At 38.9% G+C, this 25,010-nt stretch overlaps 1 protein-coding gene across 3 annotated transcripts in view; it reads right to left on the bottom strand.

Annotated features, from left to right (window-relative positions):
• The window catches only part of ITGB6 (integrin, beta 6), a 91,204-nt gene that overhangs the window by 16,941 nt on the left and 49,253 nt on the right, over nucleotides 1-25,010 (bottom strand). For all 3 annotated transcript variants that reach the window (XM_011991494.1, XM_011991486.1, XM_011991503.1), the window contains 5 exons: nucleotides 14,715-14,804; nucleotides 10,777-10,911; nucleotides 10,146-10,563; nucleotides 3,098-3,320; nucleotides 510-607 (listed from right to left, as the gene is read on the bottom strand). In XM_011991494.1, the coding sequence (XP_011846884.1) occupies nucleotides 510-607; nucleotides 3,098-3,320; nucleotides 10,146-10,563; nucleotides 10,777-10,911; nucleotides 14,715-14,804 (964 nt within the window). The remainder of the gene's footprint in view (nucleotides 1-509; nucleotides 608-3,097; nucleotides 3,321-10,145; nucleotides 10,564-10,776; nucleotides 10,912-14,714; nucleotides 14,805-25,010) is intronic.

Raw genomic sequence — 25,010 nt, 5'->3', positions numbered from 1 at the left:
GCCCATTTTTGGAAGGTTGGGAATAAAAGTATATGGAGGGGAGGAAAAATGGCCACTAACCAGAAACCACCCAGTACCTGGGAGCCACCATCTGGAACACTGATTTACGGTTGGCTTTATCTTATCTTGAAATAAAGCAATTGGATGAAAAGGGTGAATTCAAGTTTGGGGGCTAACCTTTAGCCATTTCTTCAATTTTTCTCCCTTTCTAGTTTGAAAAATATAGCATTCTGGAATTCTCTACAGTTGAATTTGTTAAGCAGAGGTGAATTTGGCAACAGAGCTGAAGTCAAATAGAATAGCCACAACTTTGAAATGCTTGTGGCCTGAGCCATCAAGTTCCTAGTCTTATAGGATGCATTTACTCTTAAAAAATGAATGTCAGTGAGCTAATGCTCTGGTACAAATAAGGTCAAGCTACTAAATAGCCCTCGATTCACAGAGGGTCAAGAACTATGCCTCTCAAGAACTACATAAGGAAATAAAAAACAATTTAAGACAAGCAGAACCTTCTTCTTCACTGATGGTCGCACCAGCTAGTTTGCACTTGTCCACACATTCTTCTCGGGCTTGGCCAGCTGCTGACAGGTGGCACTCAATGCAGCTCCTGTGGACAGTATCCAACAGTGTATCAGTTCATGCTGGTGGAAAATAGATTTGCAGCTTGAATATTGCTTTACTGCTATTGTTGCAGTTTGTGCTATAGGGGTATCTCATAGATGTCATTATCTTTTGTTATTTTCAAAAAGATAGTTGGGTAATGCCCAAGTGAACACTGAATTATTCTGAGTTCCACTCAGTAATCAATGTTCTCTGAACCAGTCTTGATAATAGCTACCATTTTCATTTACCTGTAATGATTGTTCCTGATTGGTTAAGTAAACAAACAATCAAAGAAATTGATTTAGCTGTTTTCATTTTACTTTTTCCTACAGAGAGCTTATGTTCCTAAAATATGATTAGGGACTAGGAGAAGTTTTGAATTTCTTAACAGAAATGGTCTATACCTTAACCAGAATTCCAAGAATGATTAGTGGACTTTGTATATGTCTTATATGACAATTTTCACAATTCACTTTTCTGTAACTCTTTTGAATAAGTCTAAGTCTTAATGAAAGTGTGGATTAGAGCCTGGATCTCAAAAGCTGTGGATTACAGCCTGGATCCTCATTAATACAGGCTTTTAAATAAAAGATCACTATTTATAGAAAAGTACATTTCCAAGAACATCGTCCAAGAATTAAGCTACTCTAAAGACATCTATAGAGCAAAGTAAAATTTAGACCCTGAATTAATCTTGTGCTGAAAATCACTTTACAAATAGATTGTGCTTGTTGTAATTCAAAAACAGCAAGAGTTTTCTTACTGTGGACACACCTGCTGTCTCTCTCTCCTCTGGCCATGGAAATGTATGCTCTGCTAAGTGCTTGAAACACCCAACCCGCACCCATAACTCAGCAAATCTCAGCTGAAACTGCACTTCCTTAGGCAAACCTTCACTAAACCTTAGACCAATCAGTTCCCTCACAGTGGAAGGCTCAGGATTTTTCCACAGGAAGGGCAACCTATTAGGCAGTGGGGAAGGTTTTACTGTGAAGTTGCCTTGGCATTGCAAATACATTGGATTTATCTAGATCGCATATTTATTTGGAGTGGTTTTGAAGGGGTCTGGTGATTGTGGAAGCTCTTAAAATCTCTTCATCTTTGTGCATCTCACTGATGGCTGCACTAGCTAGTCTGGTAGCCTTATCCCCTGCTGCAGAGTTCCATAGCACTCTCTATTTCCCCTATTAAAACTGTCAGCCTAGGTAGCATCGCAATCACTTTAAAAGATGTCTATCTTTCCCACTAGACTCCCAGCACCTATAAAAGCAGGGGCTCTAGCTGTTTCAGTCATCATTGCATTGCCCATGATGTAACACGATTCTTGGCATATAGTAGGCACTTAATACCTACTTGATAAATGAATACATGCATGAATAAATGGAAAAATGGACTCATCTCCAAACTAACAGAAATCCCAAGGAGGTCACTCTACCTGATTCCCCAACTTCAAATGGCTTTTATTATTAATTTCCTATCTTGTAATTCAGATTTAAGATTGAATCATGTTTATAGAGAAGATGAAACAGAAAAGTAATAGAAGAAACATCTTGAAGGGACATTTTACATTAGATCCTATTCAAATCATCCTAATCGTGTCCTCATGCTTCTCCTGGCATGCGTCTTGTCTTAGTTTGCCAGTGACAGTGGCAGAGAAGTTTTGGCACCTGAATGGTGAGTAACCACTGCGTGAAAAATTGCTTTTCTCACTCTGTTTATGTCAGAAATGCAAATGTCACCATTTTGGGCATCAGAGTTCATGAAAATCTGAAATGCTGAAGCATATTTGCTGCATAATACATTATCCACTGCAATATCATAATAGCCATTTTGGAGGCTCGCTTCACTTGACCTACAAATGTGGCCCCAATTTCATTAAGAAATTGTGAGGTTTTATTGTTGTTATTGTGCATGTGGTATAAAAGAAAACACAATACACAATAGCTGTGTATAACGGCAACCAAAGAAAGGTGCCAAAGAGCATGGGTAGTAAAGAAGCAGGAGAGAATTGAAAGCTAAGATCATCTTTCTGCCTCTTTGTCTCTGTCAGTCTATAGATAGGAATGAATCAGTAAGGTCAGGCTATAAACTTCCAGATAAGAAAAAAGCTTGTCTGTTTCCCCTGAAAAGCTACTGACTGCATGTGGGTGTCATCCGTCTACCTCCAGGGCATTCCTTCTGTGTGGCTGCTATTGTAATGGAGAGGTGATCTGATGTTATCAGTGTGGGACACCAGCTCGGTTTCCCCATGCTACTCTCTAGCAGAAATGTGACATCGTGATTCTGGATAACCAGGACTGAGAAAGAGGTAAGCTAGAGACTGATGTTCCAGGCTGAAGATCACAGAGGCCCTGTGGGTTTGTGTGTGTTTTGATGGATGTTTGGAGACCAAACCAGCAAATACAATCTGAGGTCTGAGTTTACAAAATGCCATTGTAAATTTGATCACTATAGACCTATCCACAAAAGGAATGGACGAAAGCAGAGACATTACCGTTTAGAGTTACAGGGGTCACCACAGGTAGGACATCGTTCACAGGTTGGTCCTGAGGCTCCTGGGTTTGCGCAAACACACTTGCCACAAACGCAGTCCCCGCGCCCGCTGCAGAGAACTCCGTCTTCAGAGACGCAGGAGTCCGTGCTGGTGGTGCAGTTGCAGTACTCGCCAGTCCAGCCGCTCCTGCATACACACTCACCACAGTCACAGTCGCCGTTGTCTGTAAAACAAAATGCTCTATGCTTCTTACAGCCCAAAAACACTTGCAGATTTGAGGGGGTGAGGGGCATGTTTTCTCTTTGTCTTTAAGCACCATCATTGAAAGACAAGAAAAAAATGAGAAACAAAGTGTGTGTGTTGGAGGGGTGCAGTATGAGTGTAGATACATTCTATCAAATGTGTCTTGCTAATTGTGCATACTTAGATCTGGTCTCGCTAACTGAAGATCCACTTGCTTACTTTATGGTTGTAAACCATAAATAAAAATATAAGCCCCTCAGCCAATTGAATGGACCCCTCCTCTCAGCCAACGGCATTCTAAAATAAACCTGAAACACTAGTCCAGGACGTGATGAGAGTGGGTGGTCCGACATGCCTTATTATAACCTCCTCCCTTTGGAATTCAGGCACAACTGACCAGCATTAACAAAAAAACAGAAACCTTAAGACTGACAAAGTAGACTTTTTGTAGCAATAAGATACCAACATAATAGATAGCAGGTCCTGAAAGTAATCAAAGTATTTCACCCCAAAATATATTTATTTGACATATTTTGAAATGGCTTGACCAAGTTGTCTCTTGTGGGGAACATCTACATTCTACAGAGAATCCCCTTTTCTTTCCAGATCTTCTTCCTGATCCAAGAGAGAATTAACTAAGAATCTGGAACCTTTTTTAAGTCTTCTAGGAAATGTTTGCAATCTGTTCTCTCTGAAGCCTGCTACCTGCATAATACGAACCCTGTTCTCCACAACCCCTTATCTTAACCCAGGTACTCCCTTCTATTGATTCCAGGTCTTTAGATAAACTCTTTCAGCCAATCACCAACCACTATGACCTGAGAGCCCTGCCCATCCCCTTTGAGTTGTCCCACCTTTCTGAACAGAACCAATGTACATCTTACATGTATTGATTGATGTCTTATGTCTCCCTAAAATGCATAAAACCAAGCTGTGCCCTGACCACCTCAGGCACAGGTCCTTAGGATCCCCTGGGGCTGTGTCACGGGCCATGGTCACTCATATTTGGCCCAGAATAAATCTCTTCAAATATTTTATAGTTTGACTCTTTTCATCCACATATTACATGACAAGGAATTTGTAATCAGACCAAATGAGGTAATCCAGAAAGCATGTAAAAGATATTTGATGTGAATGTGTGTCTCTATGCATATTTATTTATTTATTTTTATTTTTTGCTTTTAGTTAAGATGCCATAGGATACTGATGCAAGACAGACCTGGATTAAAGCCCGCCCCTCTATATCACTCAAGTTGTGTGATCATGAGCGTCTCATCTATATAACAGACGGAATAAATTCTACTTTCAATGCTTGTGACTGGATGAGATAATGTATATATCTCCTAATTTTGCATTCACCAGTTAGAAATCCCATAGGCATACACTGAGTGCTCAAAAAATTCACTATTTAACACACTTTAATTGAGCATATACTATGTGCCAAAGATTGTATTAGGTATGAGGATATAAAATTAAATAAGACAAGGTCATCGAACTTATAATTTAGTGTAGGAGGCAGGCTAACGAATACTACTACTAATAAATATACATAGGGGAATAGTTTCCAAATTAGACTGGCGATTTGAGGGTTCCAAAGAAAGTGATGCTTGAGCTGAATTTGAAAGATACAGGTAGACAATACAGAAAAAAAAAAAAAGGTTCTATGCATTTCAGGAATGCATGTGGGATCATTTGACCTGCTTAACACCCACAAAACTTTCCTGTGGATAGAGCCAAAGGTGCATATGGAGTGTGGCAGGTGGGGAAATGGAAAGGACAACAAAAAGTCAGAAGTCAGACCATGAAAAGCCTTATTGGCTAAAGGAAGAACTTCTATCCTGAAAGTTTTGTCTAGACATTTTTTAGCATCAGTAGACAGGTCAAGCTACAGATAGAAAAATCAGGAGTAGAGCAAGAAGATATGAGACCATGAACCAAGGCAGTGCCCATGGGAGCAGCGAGGAAAGAATATATATTCGGGCATGGAATGCTCAGGGTGTGGGTGCTATTGGTGCCAGGCGGAGGGTTGAGGGAAGAGACAGAGGGATGGAATTCTCCCCAGGTGACTAGACTGAGCAGCTAGATGGATGATGTGGCTTTTCACTGAACTGGAGTGGAAGTTAGCTCATGGTCACTGCCGTATCACCAATACCTGGCACAGAGTAGAACCTAATTATTGAAGCAGAGGAGGAGAAGCAGCTTTGGGTGGGGAAGATGATGAGTTCATTTTGGCCCTGAGGAGCTCAAGGAGCCTGTGGGACATCCCAGTAGGAGGTTGAATATATATATGGGCCTGAAGTTTGGGGTTTGGGATCCATTAGGGAAAGGTGGTAGTTGAAGTTTTCATGGATCAGGTCATCTAGGGCAAGTAGGCAGAGTGAGAAAAACTCTGGAGAGCTTCAGGACTTAAAATGTGATCAGAAAAAAAGGATCCCTACAGAAGAGACCGAGAGGTAGGAGGGGAACAGAAGTGATGTTGCAGAGGTGTGGGGCAGAGACTGTTAAAGAGGGAGGTACCTGGACACTTTTGCTGTAGACAAGTAACCCATCTAATCCTAAAAAGCCCCTTTGGATATGGCCACTTAATGATGTATGAAATACTTCAAAAATGATTTTAAAAGTGTTTAAAATAATGGACTTGTGTGTTATTTCCATAATATTATTCTGGGTGCCTACCATGTGTAAGACACTAACATAGGTGTTGGACGTTCCAAACAAATAACATTTATTTGCAAACTCTCGTAACTGATACTTTTCTTGGAAAAAAAGAAAGAAAGAAAGAAAGAAATGTGCATTAGGCATTTTGCCTCATAAGTTTTGCTCTTCCAGCAAAATTTAGGATTACCTAAGACAGTATATAACAGTGTTTAGAACGGTACCTGACCCATAAATAAGCACTGTACAAGTGTTAGTTACTGGCATTATTTCTGAAAACTATCCAGTAGGAAGAATTTGTAAACAAAATTATCTATCAGTATTAAAATTCCTATACTTTTACTGAAAACCAAGTGGATGTAGAAAAAAAATCACAAGTGAAACAGAATTCTACTTGTAGGAGACACTGCCAAGTTCACTGTAGGAGGAAGAATTGTGGACTTTCTCTTGTAAACTTTGGTCTAGCAAGTGGCTTACTTTTCTATCTTGATGACTGGGCTCTAAGGAACTTGGAGCAGGAGAGTCCTGGGCTTAATTCTTTGGTCAAAAATCACCAAACAAAGATGATAGCCACAAAGATTTTGAAGTTGTATTCTGATTTCTCTAGGTATGTGTGTGCATATGTGCACATACACACACACACACACAGTCATGTGTCTTTTAACAATGGGAATATGTAACGAGAAATGCATCATTAGGTGATTTCATCATTGTGTAAACATCATAAAGTATACTTACACAAACTTAGATGGTAAACCTACTGCACACCTAGGTTATATGGTATAGCCTATTGCTCCTAGGCTATAAACCTATACAATATGTTACTGTACTGGATACTGGGGGCAATTGTAATACCATGGTGAGCATTTGTGTATCTAGACATAGAAAAGGTACAGTAAAAATACAGTATTATAAAATTATGGGACAATGATCGTATATGTGCTGTGTTGTTGACAAAATCATCATTATGTGGTGGATGACTAATGTGTATATACATATATATTCTCTTTCTCTATATATTCTCTATATACTCTCTATATATACACATACACGCATGTATGTATAGATGCTTCTGGACTTGTGATAGGATTATGTCTGGATAAACTCATTGTAAAATGTAAAATAATGGGCTTATCCAGACATAACATCACTGTAAGTCGAGCAACATACTAAATTTATATCACTTTCACACCATCTTAAAGTGTGTGTTTGTGTGCGTTGTCTAATGAAAGATGAGTTGAAATTTACCTGGATTCATGATATTAAGATATATTTCAACTGCATTTCATAACCTATGCAATTTATAGTTGACATAATTAATTCAAAGCAAAGAATAACTAAATGATTTGGGACAAAGGCATTCATTTCATTTTTACCTGTAAATGATCTTCTAAACTACAATATCTTTTTGTTTCTTCCTCAACAAAAGGGGAAACTTACTTTTATAACAGGAAGAAATTCCATATTACAGTTGATTCTGGAAAATTAATATGATTTACAAATATTATTAAATAAAAGATGCATTTCCAAATGCTTTGAGAATGCTCAAGTATATCATTGCATGTAGGAAGAACTTGGCAGAAATTTAGAAAATCCTTCCCGGAGCAGTAGAAAAGGACCATCACGGCAAAAACATGGCGCTCCTTTCAGAATTTAGAAGCCCTCCTCTGTGCTGGCCTTCCAGAGCCACTGACCTGGTTTCCAAAGTTGCTAATCGATATCCTCAAACAACCAATTATCTAGAGTAGTGGTTCATACAACAACAACACCAGCAACAACAACAACAACAAAACTGTCCTATTGGTTTCATGGAGGGACAAAATGATAACCAAAGATCAAGAAAAAATTACCATGGTATTTCAGAGGGATGAATCTTTCTGGAATGCCATTGACAGTAACTGTAAGCGCATCATAGCAGCAAGTGTTTCTCTAATGCCATTTGCCTATTAGTTTCCATCTCTTAGAATCAAAATATAGGAGACTAATGGAATTTGGGCAAGAAAAAAAATCAATGGAGCTCTGTATCTTTGAGTGCTTACAGATGGATGAAAGAAGCTGTATGAAAAAGAACATTTCGATAATAGCTCTTCAGAAAAGTGGCACATTGCTGAGTATATTAGTTATAAACTGGAGATCCACACAAGTGGTGAGCTGTAGCATGTTTGATCCTCAGTTGCACATAAAACTACAGCAGCAGTAGCATGTCTATTCCAATGCCAGGCACAATTTTTGTCCCTGCACTAAGCACAATGCCAGGCACATAGTAGGTACTCCATAACCATTTGTTAACCATTTGTTATAATTGCCTTTACTTTCATTATACCTTTTGAAAGAAAAGTTACTAATTATAGAGCAACATCCTTTGTGATGTTACTAAAAACCAAAATAGCTTTTGAGAAACAGGAATGGCTGAAGGAAATTGGCATTGGTGAAGTTTTCTGAATCTAGCTAAATAAATCGTATTTTCTAAATAGAATTTCTGTAGCAATCACTGTATCTGACTCAAAGAGAGGCACTGTTGTCAGACCTTCCTAGCTACAATCCACAGATCAAGTCAACTCTTTTTTAGTTTATTTCTGTTCCTCATGCATGGTACAAAATAAAGTGAAAGACCATCAAGGAAAGCTCTGTTGCTAAACACAGTTCAGAATTTTATACTGCCTTAGATCTCTTTGATCCAAGATTTAAAGGGTGAAATATAGGTCGTGTTAGTATCTCTATTATATTTTGTTAGATTACACTTAGGGCTTTTTGAAAGGTAATTTCAAGTGTTTTGAACATGTATTTTATTACAAGATTTCTATTAGACATGCAGTATGGGATTCTGCCCAATATATCCTCTCTGTGATGTGGTGACGGCCTTTGGCTGGCTTCTTGTCACCTTCAGATTGTGCCCCATCTGCATCATGTGAAAAGAGGACTGATGTGGGTTTGGAAACATACCTATTAAACCAGGAAATCAACCTTTGGATGAAAAGGGAGAGAAATGTGTCTCGATCAGAACAGACCATACATTTTTCACTCTCTGGAGGGAAAAAGGCATATATTCTCAGAAGAACTTACTGGTTGCAACAGCAGCAGCAAAGAAATGAAAGGTAGGTACACTTCTAAGGGTATCAAATGGTTTTCAGAAAGCTTGGAATTCTCTGATGCTTCTTTCTTTCAGGTCTTTTCCCCCCACAAATTAGTCTTTTTTATATGTTCCTAACACTGTCTTTTAAAAACATAACTTGCTTAGTTTTCTGTAAAGATAATGGCTTTCTGATTTGAATAGCTGTCTGCTTACAGAGTGTGAAGAACAGAGACACTGAAGCTTAAATTCAGCATTCAGTTACTATTTCAATCTATAAGACAAATTTATATAGTTTAAGAGTATATTAACATATCTGTAATTCTTTTCTGAATAGATTACACATATATATGTGTATATATAAAAAAGAATTTTACAATAGTCATATGCAATATATCCTTAAACTATAGTGATTTTACATCTACATAGGATATTAAAACATACATATTTCTATTTTAAATTTTTCTCAAATTTCTCAAGATATTCCAAGTAATTTTCCATCCTTGTCCTTCCTGCAGCCTTTTCACATATGCACTTACTCATCTTTCTTATGCCCAGTGCCTAACCTAGTATGTGTCACATAGTAGGTGTTTAATAAATATTTGTGGAATGAGTGAAGGCCCTGAAAGCCCATTTAATATATTTTTGTGCTCTTTATCCTTGGTAGCATGCTCATTTAGCAGTCTATCTAGTTTTCACTTTTCCGAAGTCATATACATTTAAAAGGTAACAGTCAGACACAGCAGCTTGGTCCACAAAAACCTGGAAGGCAATGGAGTTCCTATTATAGGCACTTGTGTGAGTCCGGGTGACAGCCAGAGAGAAGGCCCTTTTATCTTTCATCTACGCTTAGGGAAACAAAATAGACATAAGCTCAGTTGGCAGAAATCTCACCCCAAGTGAATGTTAGAGCCAGAAAACCTACAAGAGAAGATTCAGTTACCCGTGGTCTAAGGCTGATCAGCAAATATTTATTGAGCACCTACTATGCCCAGGAAACTGTGGAAGGTGCAGAGGATGCCAACCCCCTTGCTGATACTTGAGCAGCCACAGGGTAAGATGAATTTCGACATAGCCTACCTCCGCAGAGCAGCCCTTTGTGTCTCACGCAGGAAAAATTGTCACACTGGCAATAAGGCCCATAAATGTTTCCATAGGGAGACAAGTGGCAGATACACTGCCCACAGTAGCAGTCACCCCTTCCACTGCAGGAGGGATGATCTGGGGCCTCCTTGCAGGAATCTGTGCTCAGCATGTCCTCGCCACACTCACAGCGAGGCCCCATGTGGCCAGGGTGGCAGGCACACACCCCACACTGGAAGGAGCCGTTCCCGTGGTGACACTTGGAGCTGTTCACTTCCACTTCTTTCTGACAGTCGCAGTTGCATTCTGGACTGACAAGTAATTCCAGGGCGTCCCCCAGCCCCACAGGCTTTATGATAATGTGTCTGCTTCTTCTCTCACAGTTTGGGATACTCACAGTCACGTTGAAGGAAGCCTGGAAAAGAAAATACTAATTATCTCCCTCCATCCACCAAAATGCATGAGGTGAAACAAGGCTTCACGGAAATCAGCTTTGCCAAAAGCATTTACTAGAAAATCTTTGAAATTTGCTTTTAAAATTCTTGAAAGAAATCCAACTTCAGTGAGCTCAGCTAACTTCTGACCCATCCAGGTATTTATTCAGACAATCTATTGGACAGCTACTTACTGTGTCTCCCACTTTCATGTGAGAGCATTTCTTTTGGTGTTGGAAGAATGTACCGTTGTTACAGATGGCTGTAAATGACAAGTTGAGTCCTTCAGTGTCTCCTAATACTTCCAGTTCCACCTCAGACCGCAGTTCCTTTAGTTACAATATAAAGAGTTCAGTGAAGTCACAACCCCAAAAATATAGCCAGAAGAAGAAACTGAATCATGTTCATTGAACTACAAATGAATAAAACTAAATTGGGTGTCAAAAGAAATTCAGTATATTACCAATCAAAAGCAAGAAAGTGAGCAATCATACATACATTTTACATATTATCAAATCTAAGGTGCCAACAATTATAAGATACACCATTATCTTATGACATTAAACTATGACAAAATACCTCAAGATGGTTCTGCACAACATATGAATCAGTCCTATCCATCTACCATTGCTTTGAAAATTATTTTATCCATTCTGAAGGGTTTGGCAAATTCTCCTGCCCTGAGTTGCGCAGATTGGCATATAAAAGGCAATTCTTTTGCTTATATCTCAGTAACAAAATTTAACAACAGCTTCCTTTATGTGTATCATGATTTCTTAGCTCCCGTAAACCAGCTGTTTGTTGCTTTGCAAAGAATCCAGAATTGAAGTCATTCCTCCACCAATGAATATTTGCTTCATTGATATCAAATTTACACCCTGCTGCTCTGTTTTGGTACATTTCTGCATACATAATAAACTTTTCATTTCAATATCGAATCATAGTACACACTTTTAAAGATATGTTAAAACAGCAATTAAACTTAATACTTAAGTAGCAACAATGCCTTTAACTAATTGAAGTGAGTACAATCACAATTGTCCATGAAAACTACATCATGACTGCTGCCTGGCACCACAATGGTGATTGTAACTCACTATCAGTTGTAAGATGGAGCTCAATTTTAGAGATGTTAAAATGTGGGGGGAAAGTGTGCCTTAAAATCAATATTGGAATGTATTTAGTACCTATTGCACATTTAGTGTAGAGTTAGGTCTGGGGAATACTGTAAGAAAGCCTTCTGCCCTCAAGAAGTTTATTATCTTACTTTCTTTATTCCTTGTTCACTTATAAAACAAAAGTCTTTATTGTAGGTGAAGCAAACCAAATTATGAAAAATAAAAAAACAGAATAAAACCAATTTTAAAATACTATAAATAAATTTATGCTTCAGTTAATCCAAAAGTTTTAAGTCCACATATCCATTTTCTTGTTGGCATTTAAAAAGCATATTCAGCTTCAAATTTCCCTTAAGTGTAATTTTTAAAAATTTGTTTTATTTTAAATTTGTGTGGGTATGTAATAGGTGTATATATTTATGGAGAAATGAGATGCTTTGATACTTTATGTGTAATTTCGCCAAATGTATAGTAAAATGACCCTGCCTTCCTCCAAAATCTGCTTATGCCGAAATAATAAGATTAAAATAGAAGCAATGTTGGAGATAAAGTCGGGAGCTAAATAAAAGTTAAGGGATATGAGCTAAAAGACTGTGACAGCAATTATAAGGACTAGTGGATGACATGATGTGATCTAAGTAAAGGAAATTTCAGCATTACTGTAATTTAACAGCATATTGCAAATTTGACCAGGAATATTTTAGTCTGAATTTCCCAAAGAAAGGACATAAATGCTTATTTGTAGTTTTCATCGTTTCATTCATTCATTTTTTGAGCATCTCTTATGAACCAGGAAAAACAAAAGAAACCAAGTCAATTCCCTCCTGGGATTTAAACACCAGCAGAGGAACTTATCCTTGGGATTGCTGATATTTTGGTAGCCTTTATTATACGATTAGGGAAGAAAGGACATTAGTGAATGATGATCAGATAAGTACACATTGGTATTTAAGCTTTTTAAAAATATCAATATGGCACTGTAAAATATTGAGCTGAAGTTTGTAGCCACAAAGTTATAAACACAAATTGTCTACCTCTGCCCTACTAGAGGTCCGTCAGAAGCATTTTACGTTTTCTTTCAAAGTATTCTCTTTCTTCTCTCTCTTTTTATAGACTAGAAAGAAATTCAGCCTATGGGTCCTCATATTTTTAAATTCTTTTTAGTTTACATTTAAAAATAACAGTAGAAAAATAATTTGAACTAGTGCCAGGATCCATTACAGACTTTGCCTTGTGAATCATAAAGTTCCAATAATAACTCCAGTGCAAGATGGTTTCATTTAAGAATAATAGACACATCTTAGTATTTCTGAGATAGTAAAACAAGGACGGAAGACTTAACTCAAATGTTTAATGCCTTGATTTCAACTATCCTGTAAGTTACGTAAGTATTTGAGATCATAAAGTAAGCCGTAACCTCTGGCAGAGCAAGCAGAGGCATGGGGGCTGCTCTCACTGGAGGGGGAAATATTTTTGACAATTCAGTGTTTTCTAGTCTGCTTAGTTTCTCTGAAGATGTTAGTGGCCAACACTGTTGAGAGTATTGGGTTCAAAAAAATGGAGTGCATTCTGATACAGTGAAGGATTGCTGTGTGATTTTATTTGATTCTACAAATTAAAACTTTAATTACTGCATGAGAGGGAGAAAGGTTTTTATAGCGTTTTGTGGATGAGCATTCCTGTCTGGAAGAATTTCAAGCATGAGCTAACGTGGTGATTAATTTGATGTGACCTAAGAAAACTGAAATTTCTGAGGCTATCCGTAAAACAAACCAAACCAAACCATCATCCTATAATTTTAATGGGCACATCTGTATTTTTATTTTCTGAAGAAATGAAATACTTGAGAAGGAATATCTTGCTTTTCTTCCTTCAGGGTAGTTTCAAAATTGGTGGGCCAACGTCAAAATTATTGGAAACTTTTTTTTTCTTTCCAAAATATATAGCTCTCATTTCCCCTAAAGTCCTTCAAAGACGTCTGTGAGAGGAATCTGGATAGGCCTATTTTTAAAAACTTTCCATGTTGATTCTGATATGTCATTTTATTTAAGGAATGCTGGTTCAGTACACGCTAAATGTTGGCGTATATTACATATGGGCCTTTTTTTTTTTTTGTAATTTTAAAACATCAAAAATCAGGAGAATTGTTATTCACTTGTTCTTACATAGTTGCTGTTTACAGTAAATACTAGAGCTTTACTCCTTAGTAAAAATTTTCCTTTTTTTCATTCCTATCCTAATTTAGGGCTTCTTCTTTCTTTCTCTGCATGTGTATTTCTTTGTCAATAGAGGCAAAAAAAGGAGGGGGATGATATTTAGGAATCAAAATTAAAAATAATTGACAACCGGCCATCCATTGTTGACTAACGGAGTTATGAAATGGAGACAAAGAATGAGAACATAACAACGCCACAGGTATATGTTCTAATTTTAAGGGAGGAATTCTGTCCTCAGGTACTAATTTCCAAAGTCAAAGCAAAAGTTTACACACCTACTCATAAACCAGGGGAAAATGTCCCTAGTTCCCGAAAGTATAGAGACTAAAAAGTGGCATTCCTTGTGTACCGGTGTTTTGGTGCACAGCCAGCACTTGTATTTTTGCTTGAGTTATGACCTAGTATCGTCAAGCTTGTGGAGTTAGCTCTCTACATCACTCTGTCACTCACTGGCAATTTAAACTTCATTTTTTTTCAGACAGAGGAGAGCTTAATTGTATGACTCATGGAGGCTTTAAAATTTTGCTGGCAACAATGTTGCTGTTGCTTATTATTATAAAAACAGCCTCAACTTTATGATCAGTTTTATGATTTTTCTATCTTCAGCTCCACCTTCCAGGAAGAAGATCAGCAAGCAAAATGAACAAAATTTATATTTTGATTGCATTCATGCAGAGACATTTTTTGGATAAGCACTCTCTCTACCAGCAAGTAACTAACATTTAACTGCCTAAATCACATCTTAGTTTTTGAATACCAAAGAAATGCAAAAAAGATGCCAGCTGTAAAATATCCTACTTCATAAGCTGAGATGATCAGCTGGAGAATGTTTCCGGAGTCCTTCTGAAGTAGCCCTACTGTAGCTCCAGGAATAAGTTTTGCGTAATTCTGTAAACAGAAAAAGAGTAAGTCAATCTTTGTTTCCCTACGGTAATTGAGAAAAGTGTGGGTTTGAGCCTGCTGGCTATGATTGCCTCTATTTAACTGGCCGGGGAAAACAGGTTCATGATAACAAACCTGCTTTTCTCCTGAAACCGTAGCCTTTACTTTGTGCTGCTTCCTGTGCTCAAGTGGAAAATAGACTGGACGGAGTCAGCACTGGGGAAATCTAGGGTCTGTGGTTGTCATGGTCGAGGGCTGTGATTGCCATGGTCTAGGGCTGTGATTTTTGTCTCCAGAGGAGTCAAGTCTCAAATAATAGTAACATTTATATAACGTCTTCCATTCGTGAAGCATCCTTTGTCCAAAACGTTCTCAGCACACAACCAAGAACTTCTCTTTTTGTAAAGTTGCAGAAACCAAGGTTTGGTGCACACAGGCAATGAGGGGAATCAGGTCGCTCTGTAAGTCATTCAGTTAAGAGGTCTTAAGGAGTAACCGCTTGGTGGAGAAAGAGAGTGAATTATTGGATGCTTGCACTGAGCTCTCTCTTCCTCTGGTAACGCACTCCCTTTCAGGATGCTAGCACCGTGCAGGGGTTGGTTGGAATTGCTCCCACCACATCACCATGGAGTGAGTCAGAAACTAGTGCAGAAAGCATTATTTACCCACAGTGTTTTTTCCTGAGGCGTCATTCCCACCTGAGAACTAGCAATATGAGTTCATCATCACTCCAGGCATTGGGCATGGGCGTGGAAAGAGGCACGGCAAAGAAGGGAATTTTCCAGACAGCTGGAAATTTCCCCACCCTGGAGTTTTATGTTTTAAATTTTGTTGTTTTCAAATGAAAAGTTTTCTAAGGTGTGTGATACACATACCTGTCTTCTTAAACAAAGATTCCTCAAAATACTCTGACTTTTTTCTTGAAGGAATGGAGTTATTACTTATCAATATTAACTACAGTTTCACCAGGCATGCTGCCTCACGTCTGTAATCCTAGCACTTTGGGAGGTCAAGGCAGGCAGATCACTTGGGCTGAGGAGTTCGAGGCCAGCCTGGCCAACATGGTGAAACACCATCTCTACTAAAAATACAAAAATTAGCTGGGTGTGGTGGCACTCCTGTGGTCCCAGCTACTTGGAGGCTGAGGCAGGAGGATCACTTAAGCCCAGGAGGTTGAGGCTGCAGTGAGCTGATATGGTGCCACTGCACACCAACCTGGGTGACAAAGTGAGACCCCGTCTCAAAAAAAAAATCATAATAAATTAAATAAACTGTGGTTTTATAATCATCAAAGGCTTTTGAAACCTCCAGAGAGGTCACACCCATATCAAGTGGACCCTGACTGTTATGTTGTTGCTTCTTATATGTGTTTTTAAATGATTTCTACCTTCTCCTTGGTGAGCTCTAAGGTCTTACTCACCTACTAATTTACTCATTTATCTATTTACTGTTGCATTCAACATCTGCTGAGTAGGTTTGCTATACTGTACTATGTCAACAACCACTCCTTCTGTCAGCTGTGGTCTTCTGAGTTGCTGTGCGCTATGAAATTGGATGACTGAATTTATTAAAATTGTACATAGAAAAAAGTAAGTAAGCTTTGAGTGAAGGATTTAGGGTATCTCATATAGTTCAAACATAATGATATTCTATCTTATTTAAAGAAGATTTAAGTGTTTTAGAAAATGCAAAAAAACTAAATTAGAATGGATAATTATCATTAATTATAATAGTGGTACCAAGAAAATAAATTAGGACAAAAGGAACCAAGCAGAGGAACAAATGAAGCGAGGGCAACATTAGAACACAGAAAACATGCAGGGTGTCCTGGGCACTTGCTATAAGTGGATCCTTGGGTGAGTCCACACTTTCCACACCTATTTGGAAAAATGGGCTTCGGTTTTGATTTGAGGGTTTATAATGTTCCTCTTATTTCAGTGGTCATGATTGTGTTGAAGTTTGAAGTCAGTAGAAATCTAAATTCTTTTTTTGTTGTTGTTAATTTTTATTTTTAGAGACAGGGTCTCACTCTGTTGCCCAGGCTGGAGTGCAGTGAGTGGCCTGATAATAGCTCACTGTAGCCTTGAACTCCTAGGCTCAAGCAATGCTCTCACCTCCGCCTTCCAAAGCATTGGGATTACAGGTGTGAGCCACTGAGCCTGGCAAAATCTGAACTCTTAACTGTGTGAGATGCTGCTCTGCCTTGACACTGTTTTATTATTGAGGAGGCTGTGGGCAGTAATCCAGGTAACATTCCTTACCTTACTCTGTGTCCCACATTGCTGCCTGATGATGGAGGACCCCCTTTTGTTTCCCTGAGTCAGGGAAAACTTGTAAAATACAAGGAAGGCACTGGTTTACGGACTTACCTTTTCAAATAAACACATGTCACAAAGGGCTGTGAAGCATGTTACATGTGGTTAACGGCGAATACCTACACAGGAACTTGAATTCCACTTAAGTGAAGCTGGAATGTGTGTAAATTTGACTGATCCCAGAAGAGATGGCAGAGGGAACCTTTCGAGCTTGACAAAGAAACGTTTAGGTCCCTTAGGAAAAGGATTTCAAGGCTCTTAGCTTTCTACAAAACTGCTATCCTTGAAAAACATCCTAAGAACCCCAACACTGAGGTGTCACAGATACATTCTGCAAGCACTAGTTCCAGTGGCCTCCAAATTTGTGGTTAATTCTTGGCTAACAAAGCCAAACCCATCCACTTCCTAAAGCATAATTATAATCCTGCATGTGGTATGACATTTGGCATTTGGCTATTAGGACAAGTGGTTAGCATTAATCGCTGACTGCCACTATAGTGATAATATAAAAGGGTTGGCAGCCAGTAGCAGTAACCAGTGGTGACACTGACAGTTGCACAGAGGAAAACTATTAATTTCTGGATGCTGAGTCCCCTCAAAAGCATTTCAAATAATTAACTAAAAATATGGACAATTTGGCTTCCTGCTCTAACACTGTCAAAATTCATACTTTAAATATTGTAGTATTATGATTACTGTAAATATCATGTATCAAATGCCTTCCTTTCATTAAAGTCTTAACGCACTATTATAAATTGTTGTAATTAAACATGTTTAATGTTAGAAAAAGGATGATTTTGCATGCCTGGATGTGATGAATTATAGTATTTGTGACTCTAAAAGATGATGCTTGGATATTAGAAATGGTGAACACTGCAAACATGATGTTGCATGAGCTGATTAGAATTGCAAGCTCTGATGCTTGGGCCTGAATTCTCTATAATCTATCTGCAGATTATCCTAATTATGGATTTTCCTCGTCCTCCCTACCATACCACCCAGAAGTTCCTGAGGTTGCTTTTCTCACTCATTCTTTCTGATTACCTTAGTTTTCTTAACTTCCTTCTTCAAGCTCTATTTATCTCTTCACTCGGCCACCATCTCCAAAAAGATTATGTGTGTATCTAACAGTCTGCGTTTGTTCCCTGGAAATCTCCTCTTTGTGGAAGAGAAAGGATAACAAACCAACAGAGAGCTATTTAGCAGGCAGGTGTGATACAGAGGAAATCACTTGCATTCCCACCTGCACATCCTGGGCTCCTCTCAGAGAGGGACTCCCGGTTTGGTGCCTCTCAGTGTCTGGCTGCCAGAACCAGCTGTCAGGTGTGCACTCCTGCTTGGCTCAGGGCAGAGGAACATGCAGTCACACACCTGCTGCCTGGTTAACTGTGGACAGGCTGTTGGTTGGCCTTCTCTTCAACAAGACTCGTGTTGAGGACCTTACAGAGCCTCTCTGGCTTTGGTGATATTCTGGCTTTCTGTCCTGCAGAAAAGGAAGCTCCTGATGTTACCCCTGTTCCTGCTCCAACTACACCTGCTGTGTGGTTAGCTCTTCAGAACCTGGATGTCTGCTGGGTCAATGTTTCGTATTAACTGTATCCTTGATTTGGTTTCTGCTTTGGACAGTGACTCTACTGGGCCCTTATAGCCTAATCTTATGACATTTCTACTGTAGTCTCAGAGACCCCTCCCACCTCAGAGCTCAGTAGCCCTCATTTGATAGAGACCATGTGACACATGCCCTTCATTTGAGGGTGAGAAGTCACAAGTCAAGTGGTCATATATCAGCTAGCAGCAATTTTTTTCTTGCTTTTATTATTATTTTAATGGATGCGTAATAAACTGTTCACATTTATGGGGTACAGTATGATATTTTGATGCACATATACGATGTTTAATGATCAAATCTATCACATTTTAATAAAGAATTTGTAAAACCAAATGCTCAGAGCAGCCGGCTGCTTCCCTTTAGACTCTGCTTACTTAACTCTCTTTATGAAGCCTCACTAATGTGTCACTAATATTACTTTATTTTATGCTCACAGCACTGTTTGTTTTCAATATTATATTATTAACCAACATCAGTGTTTCTAATCTGTAAATACACTTACTATATGTATTCTACTGAAATACATTTACTAAAAGATTGGCTTGCATAGACTGAGAATATTTGATGTTATATACTCTGCTCACAAATTTCTCTTCTAATCTTTCTAAGTATTTTTTTCGTTACTTTTTATCTCTTTAGTTAGCAGCTCCTTGCGGTGCATTCTCTCTCTCTTTCTGTCTCTCTCTCTCCCCCTGTTTTTCTCTCTCTCTTTCTTTCTTATAAACTTTAATGGCAGCATAACATACAGATATTGCCAGTAATAAGTATATAGTTCAAGAAATATTTAAAGAGTAAACAAGCAAATACCATCACACAGAAAAATCAAGAAATAGAATATAAGCCGGGCTCAGTGGCTCATGCCTGTAATCCCAACACTTTGGGAGGCTGAGGTGGGTATATCACTCAAGCCCAGGAGTTCGAGACCAGCCAGGTAACATAGTGAGACCCCATCTCTACAAAAAATACAAAAATTAGCCTGGCATATTGTTGTGCACCTGCAGTCCCAGCTACTGGAAGGCTGAGATGGGAAGATTGCTTGAGTCTGGGAGGTTGAGGCTGCAGCCACTGCATTCCAGCCTGGGTGACAGAGTGAGACCTTGCCTCAGAAAAAAAAAAAAAAAGAAAGAAAGGAAAGGAAAGGAGGGAGGAAGGAAGGAAGGAAGGGAGGGAGGGAGGGAGGGAGGGAGGGAGGAAGGGAGGGAGGGAGAGAGAGAGAGAGAGACAGAAAGAAAGAAAGAAAGAAAGAAAAAGAGAGAGAGAGAAAGAAAGAGAGAGAGAAAGAGAGAAAGAAAGAAAGAGAAATAGAATATAACCAGCCCCCTGGTATCTTCCCTTGTATTGCCTTCCAGTCATTACTCTTCCCCACAAAAGCACAACCACTATTTTGACTTTTATCGCTGTAGAAGTCAGGGGAGTTATCTTCATGGCCTTATGGTTAACAAGAATATCTTAAGTAGGATAGAAAAAGCACTACCCATAAAGGAAAAGATTCATAAATAAGACTTAAAATTAATAATTTCATTTATAGATACACATTATAGATTCAATGCAATGCCAATAAAAATGCCATCAAATTATTTTGTGGGTATTAACAAACTGATTCTAAAGTTTATATGGAGAGGCAAAAGATCCAGAATAGCCAACTCAACACTGAAGATGAACAAAGTTGGAGGACTGACACTATCTGACTTCAAGACTTACTATAAAGCTGCAGCAATCCAAAGAGTATGGTATTGACAAAAGAATAGTCAGACAAATGTAACAGAATAGAGAGCCCAGAAATAGACTCACATAAATATGGTCAATTGATCCTTGACAAAGGAGCAAAGGCAACACAATGGAACAAGGATAGTCTTTTCAACAAATGGTGCTTGAACAACTGGACATCCACATGAAAAAAAGAATCTAGACACATTATTACACCCTTTACAAACATTAGCTTAAAATGATCACACACCTAAATGTAAAATGCAAAACAATAAAACTCCAAAAAGATAATGGTAGAAATATCTAGATGACCTTGAGTTTATTGATGACTTTTTAGATATAACACCAAAGGCACAATCCATGAAAGAAAAATTGATAAGCTGGACTTAAAATAAAAAACTTCTACTCTGTGAAAGATGATGTCAAGAGAACAAGAAAACAAGTCAGGGACTGGAAGAAAATATTTGCAAAATACACATCTACTACAGGAGTATTACCAAAATATACAAAGAACTCTTAAAACTCAACAAGAAAACAAACATTTCAATTAAAAAATGAGCCAAAGACCTTAACAGACATATTACCAAAGAAGATACAGAGATGGCAAATAGGCATATAAAAAGATGCTCCACATTAAATGTCAGCAGGGAAATGCAAAATAAACAACAATGAAATACCATTATGCAAGTATTAGAATGGCCCAAATCCAGAACACTGACAACAACAAATGCTGACTAGGATATGGAGCAACAGGAATTCTCATTCATTGCTTGTGAGAATGCAAAATGATTCAGCCACTACAAAAGACAGTGTAGTAGTTTCTTGCAAAACAAAACAAACACTTACCATATGATCCAGTGATCAGACTTTGGAACTTACCAAAAAGAGTTGAAAACTTCCAAGATGGCTGAATAGGAACAGCTCCGGTCTGCAGCTCCCAGCGTGATCAACACAGAAGATGGGTTATTTTTGCATTTTCAACTGAGGTACCTAGCTCATCTCACTGGAACTGGCTGGACAGTGGGTGCAGCCCACAGAGGGCAAACCGAAGCAGGGCAGGGCATCACCTCACCCACGAAGTGCAAAGGGTCGGGGGATTTCCCTTTCCTAGCCAAGGGAAGCCATGACAGACTACCTGAAAAAACGGGACATTCCCGCACAAATACTGTGCTTTTCCCAAGGCCTTAGCAACTGGCAGACAAGGTGATTCTCTCCCATACCTGGCTAAGTGGCTTCCACACCCACAGAGCCTTGCTCACTGCTAGTGCAGCAGTCTGAGATCGATCAGGGAGACGGCAGCCTGGCTGGGGGAGGGGTGTCTGCGGTTGCTGAGGCTTGAGTAGGTAAAAAAAGCGGCCAGGAAGCTCAAACAGGGTGGAGACCACCGTAGCTCAGCAAGGCATACTGCCTCTAGACTCCACATCTGTGGGCAGGGCATAGCTGAACAAAAGGCAGCAAACTTCTGCAGACTTAAACATCCCTGTCTGATAGCTCTGAAGAGAGCAGTTGTTCTCCCAGCACTGTGTTTGAGCTCTGAGAATGGACAGACTGCCTTCTCAAGTGGGTCCCTGTTCTCCATGTAGCCTGATTGGGAGACACCTCCCAGTAGGAGCTGACAGACACCTTACATAGGCAGCGGCCCCTCTGGAACAAAGCTTCCAGAAGAAGGATCAGGCAGCAATATTTGCTGTTCTTCAATATTGGCTCTTCTGCAGCCTCTGCTTGTGATATCCAGACAAACAGGGTCTGGAGTGGAACTCCAGCAAACTCCAACAGACCTGCAGCTGAGGGACCTGACTGTTAGAAGGAAAGCTAACAAACAAAAGGAATAGCATCAACATCAACAAAAAGGTCATCTACACCAAAACCCTATCTGTAGGTCACCAACATCAGAGACCAAAGGTAGGTAAAACCACAAAGATGGGGAGAATCCAGAGCAGAAAAGCAGAAAATTCTAAAAATCAGAGTGCCTCTTCTCCTCCAAAGGATCACAGCTCCTCAGCAGCACTGGAACAAAGCTGGATGGAGAATGACTTTGACGAGTTGACAGAAGTAGGCTTCAGAAGGTTGATAATAACAAACTTCTCCGAGCTAAAGGAGGATGTTCGAACCCATCGCAAGGAAGCTAAAAACCTTGAAAAAAGATTAGACAAATGGCTAACCAGAATAAACAGTGTAGAGAAGGCCTTAAATGACTTGATGGAGCTGAAAACCATGGCACGAGAACTTCGTGATGCATGCACAAGCTTTAATAGCCAATTTGATCAAGTGGAAGAAAGGGTATCAGTGATTGAAGATCAAATTAATAAAATAAAGTGAGAAAACAAGGTTAGAGAAAAAAAGAGTAAAAAGAAATGAACAAAGCCTCCAAGAAATATGGGACTATGTGAAAAGACCAAATCTACATTTGATTGGTGTACGTGAAAGTGAGGGGGAGAATGGAACCAAGTTGTAAAACATGCTTTAGGATATTATCCAGGAGAACTTCCCCAACATAGCAGGGTGAGCCAACATTCAAATTCAGGAAATGAAAAGAACACTACAAAGATACTCCTTGAGAAGAGCAACGCCAAGACACACAATTGTCAGATTCACCAAAGTTGAAATGAAGGAAAAAGTGTTAAGAGCAACCAGAGAGAAAGGTCAGTTTACCCACAAAGGGAAGTCCATCAGATTAACAGCAGATCTCTCAGCAGAAACTCTACAAGCCAGAAGAGAGTGGGAGCCAATATTCAACATTCTTAAAGAAGAGAATTTTCAACCCAGAATTTCATATCCAGCTAAACTCAGCTTTGTAAGTGAAGGAGAAATAAAATCTTTTACAGACAAGCAAATGCTGAGAGAGTTTGTCACCACAAGGCCTGCCTTACAAGGAGCTCCTGAAGGAAGCACTAAATGTGGAAAGAAACAACTGGCACCAGCCACTGCAAAAATACACGAAATTGTAAAGAACATCAATACTATGAAGAAACTGCATCAATTAACAGACAAAATAACCAGCGAACATCATAATAACAGGATCAAATTCACACATAACAATGTTAACCTTAAATGTAAAGGGATTAAATGCTCTAATTAAAAGACACAGACTGGCAAATTGGATAAAGAGTCAAGACCCATCAGTGTGCTGTATTCAGGAGACCCATCTCATGTGCAAAGACACATACAGGCTCAAAATAAAGGGAGGGAGGAAGATCTACAAAGCAAATGGAAAGCAAAAAAAAGCAAGGGTTGCAATCTAGTCTCTGATAAACCAGACTTTAAACCAACAAAGATCAAAAAAGACAAAGAAGGCCATTACATAATGGTAAAGGGATCAATTCAACCAGAAGAGCTAACTATCCTAAATATATATGCACCTAACACAGGAGCACCCAGATTCATAAAACAAGTCCTTAGAGACCTATAAAGAGACTTAGACACCCATATAATAATAATGAGAGACTTTAACACCCCACTGTCAATATTAGACAGATAAATGAGACAGAAGCTTACCAAGGATATCCAGGACCTGAACTCAGCTCTGCAACAAGTAGACCTAATCGATATCTTCAGAATTCTCCACCCCAAATCAACAGAATATACATTCTTCTCAGCACCACATTGCACTTATTCCAAAATTGACCACATGATTGGAAGTAAAGCACTCCTCAGCAAATGGAAAGAACAGAAATCACAATGAACAGTCTCTCAGACCACAGTGCAATAAAATTACAACCCAGGATTAAGAAACTCACTCAAAAGTGCACAACTACATGGAAACTGAATAACCTGCTCCTGAATGACTACTGGGTACATAACAAAATGAAGGCAGAAATAAGGATGTTCTTTGAAACCAATGATAACAAAGACACAATGTGCCAGAATCTCTGGGATACATTTAAAGCAGTGTGTAGAGGGAAATTTATAGCACTAAAAGCCCACAAGAGAAAGCAGGAAAGATCTAAAATCAACACCCTATCAATACAATTAAAAGAACTAGAGAAGCAAGAGCAAACAAATTCAAAAGCTAGTAGAAGGCAAGAAATAATTAAGATCAGAGCAGAACTGAAAGAGAGAGAGACACAAAAAACCCTTCAAAAAGTCAATGAATCTAGGAGCTGGTTTTTTGAAAAGATCAACTAAATTGATAGACCACTTGCAAGACTAATAAAGAAGAAAAGAGAGAAGAATCAAATAGATGCAATCAAAAGTGATAAACAGGGTATCACCACCAATCCCACAGAAATAAAAACTACCATCAAAGAATACTATAAACACCTCAACACAAATAAGCTAGAATAAAATAAAAGAAATGGATAAATTCCTGGACACATACACCCTCCCAAGACTAAACCAGGAAGAAGTTGAATACCTGAATCAACTAATAACAAGTTCTGAAATTGAGATTGCAGTTAATAGCCTACCAACCAAAAATGCCCAGGACCAGATGAATTCACAGCCAAATTCTACCAGAGGTGCAAATAGGAGCTGATACTATTCATTTTGAAACTATTCCAATCAACAGAAAAAGAGGGAATCCTCCCTAACTCATTTTATGAGGCCAACATCATCCTGATAACAAAGCCTGGCAGAGACACA

This window comes from Mandrillus leucophaeus, unplaced genomic scaffold, assembly GCF_000951045.1.
Source record: "Mandrillus leucophaeus isolate KB7577 unplaced genomic scaffold, Mleu.le_1.0 Scaffold110, whole genome shotgun sequence".
Taxonomy (NCBI): domain Eukaryota; kingdom Metazoa; phylum Chordata; class Mammalia; order Primates; family Cercopithecidae; genus Mandrillus; species Mandrillus leucophaeus.
Note: the sequence above shows the minus strand (reverse complement) of the source record. Positions and strands in the feature narration are given on the sequence as shown.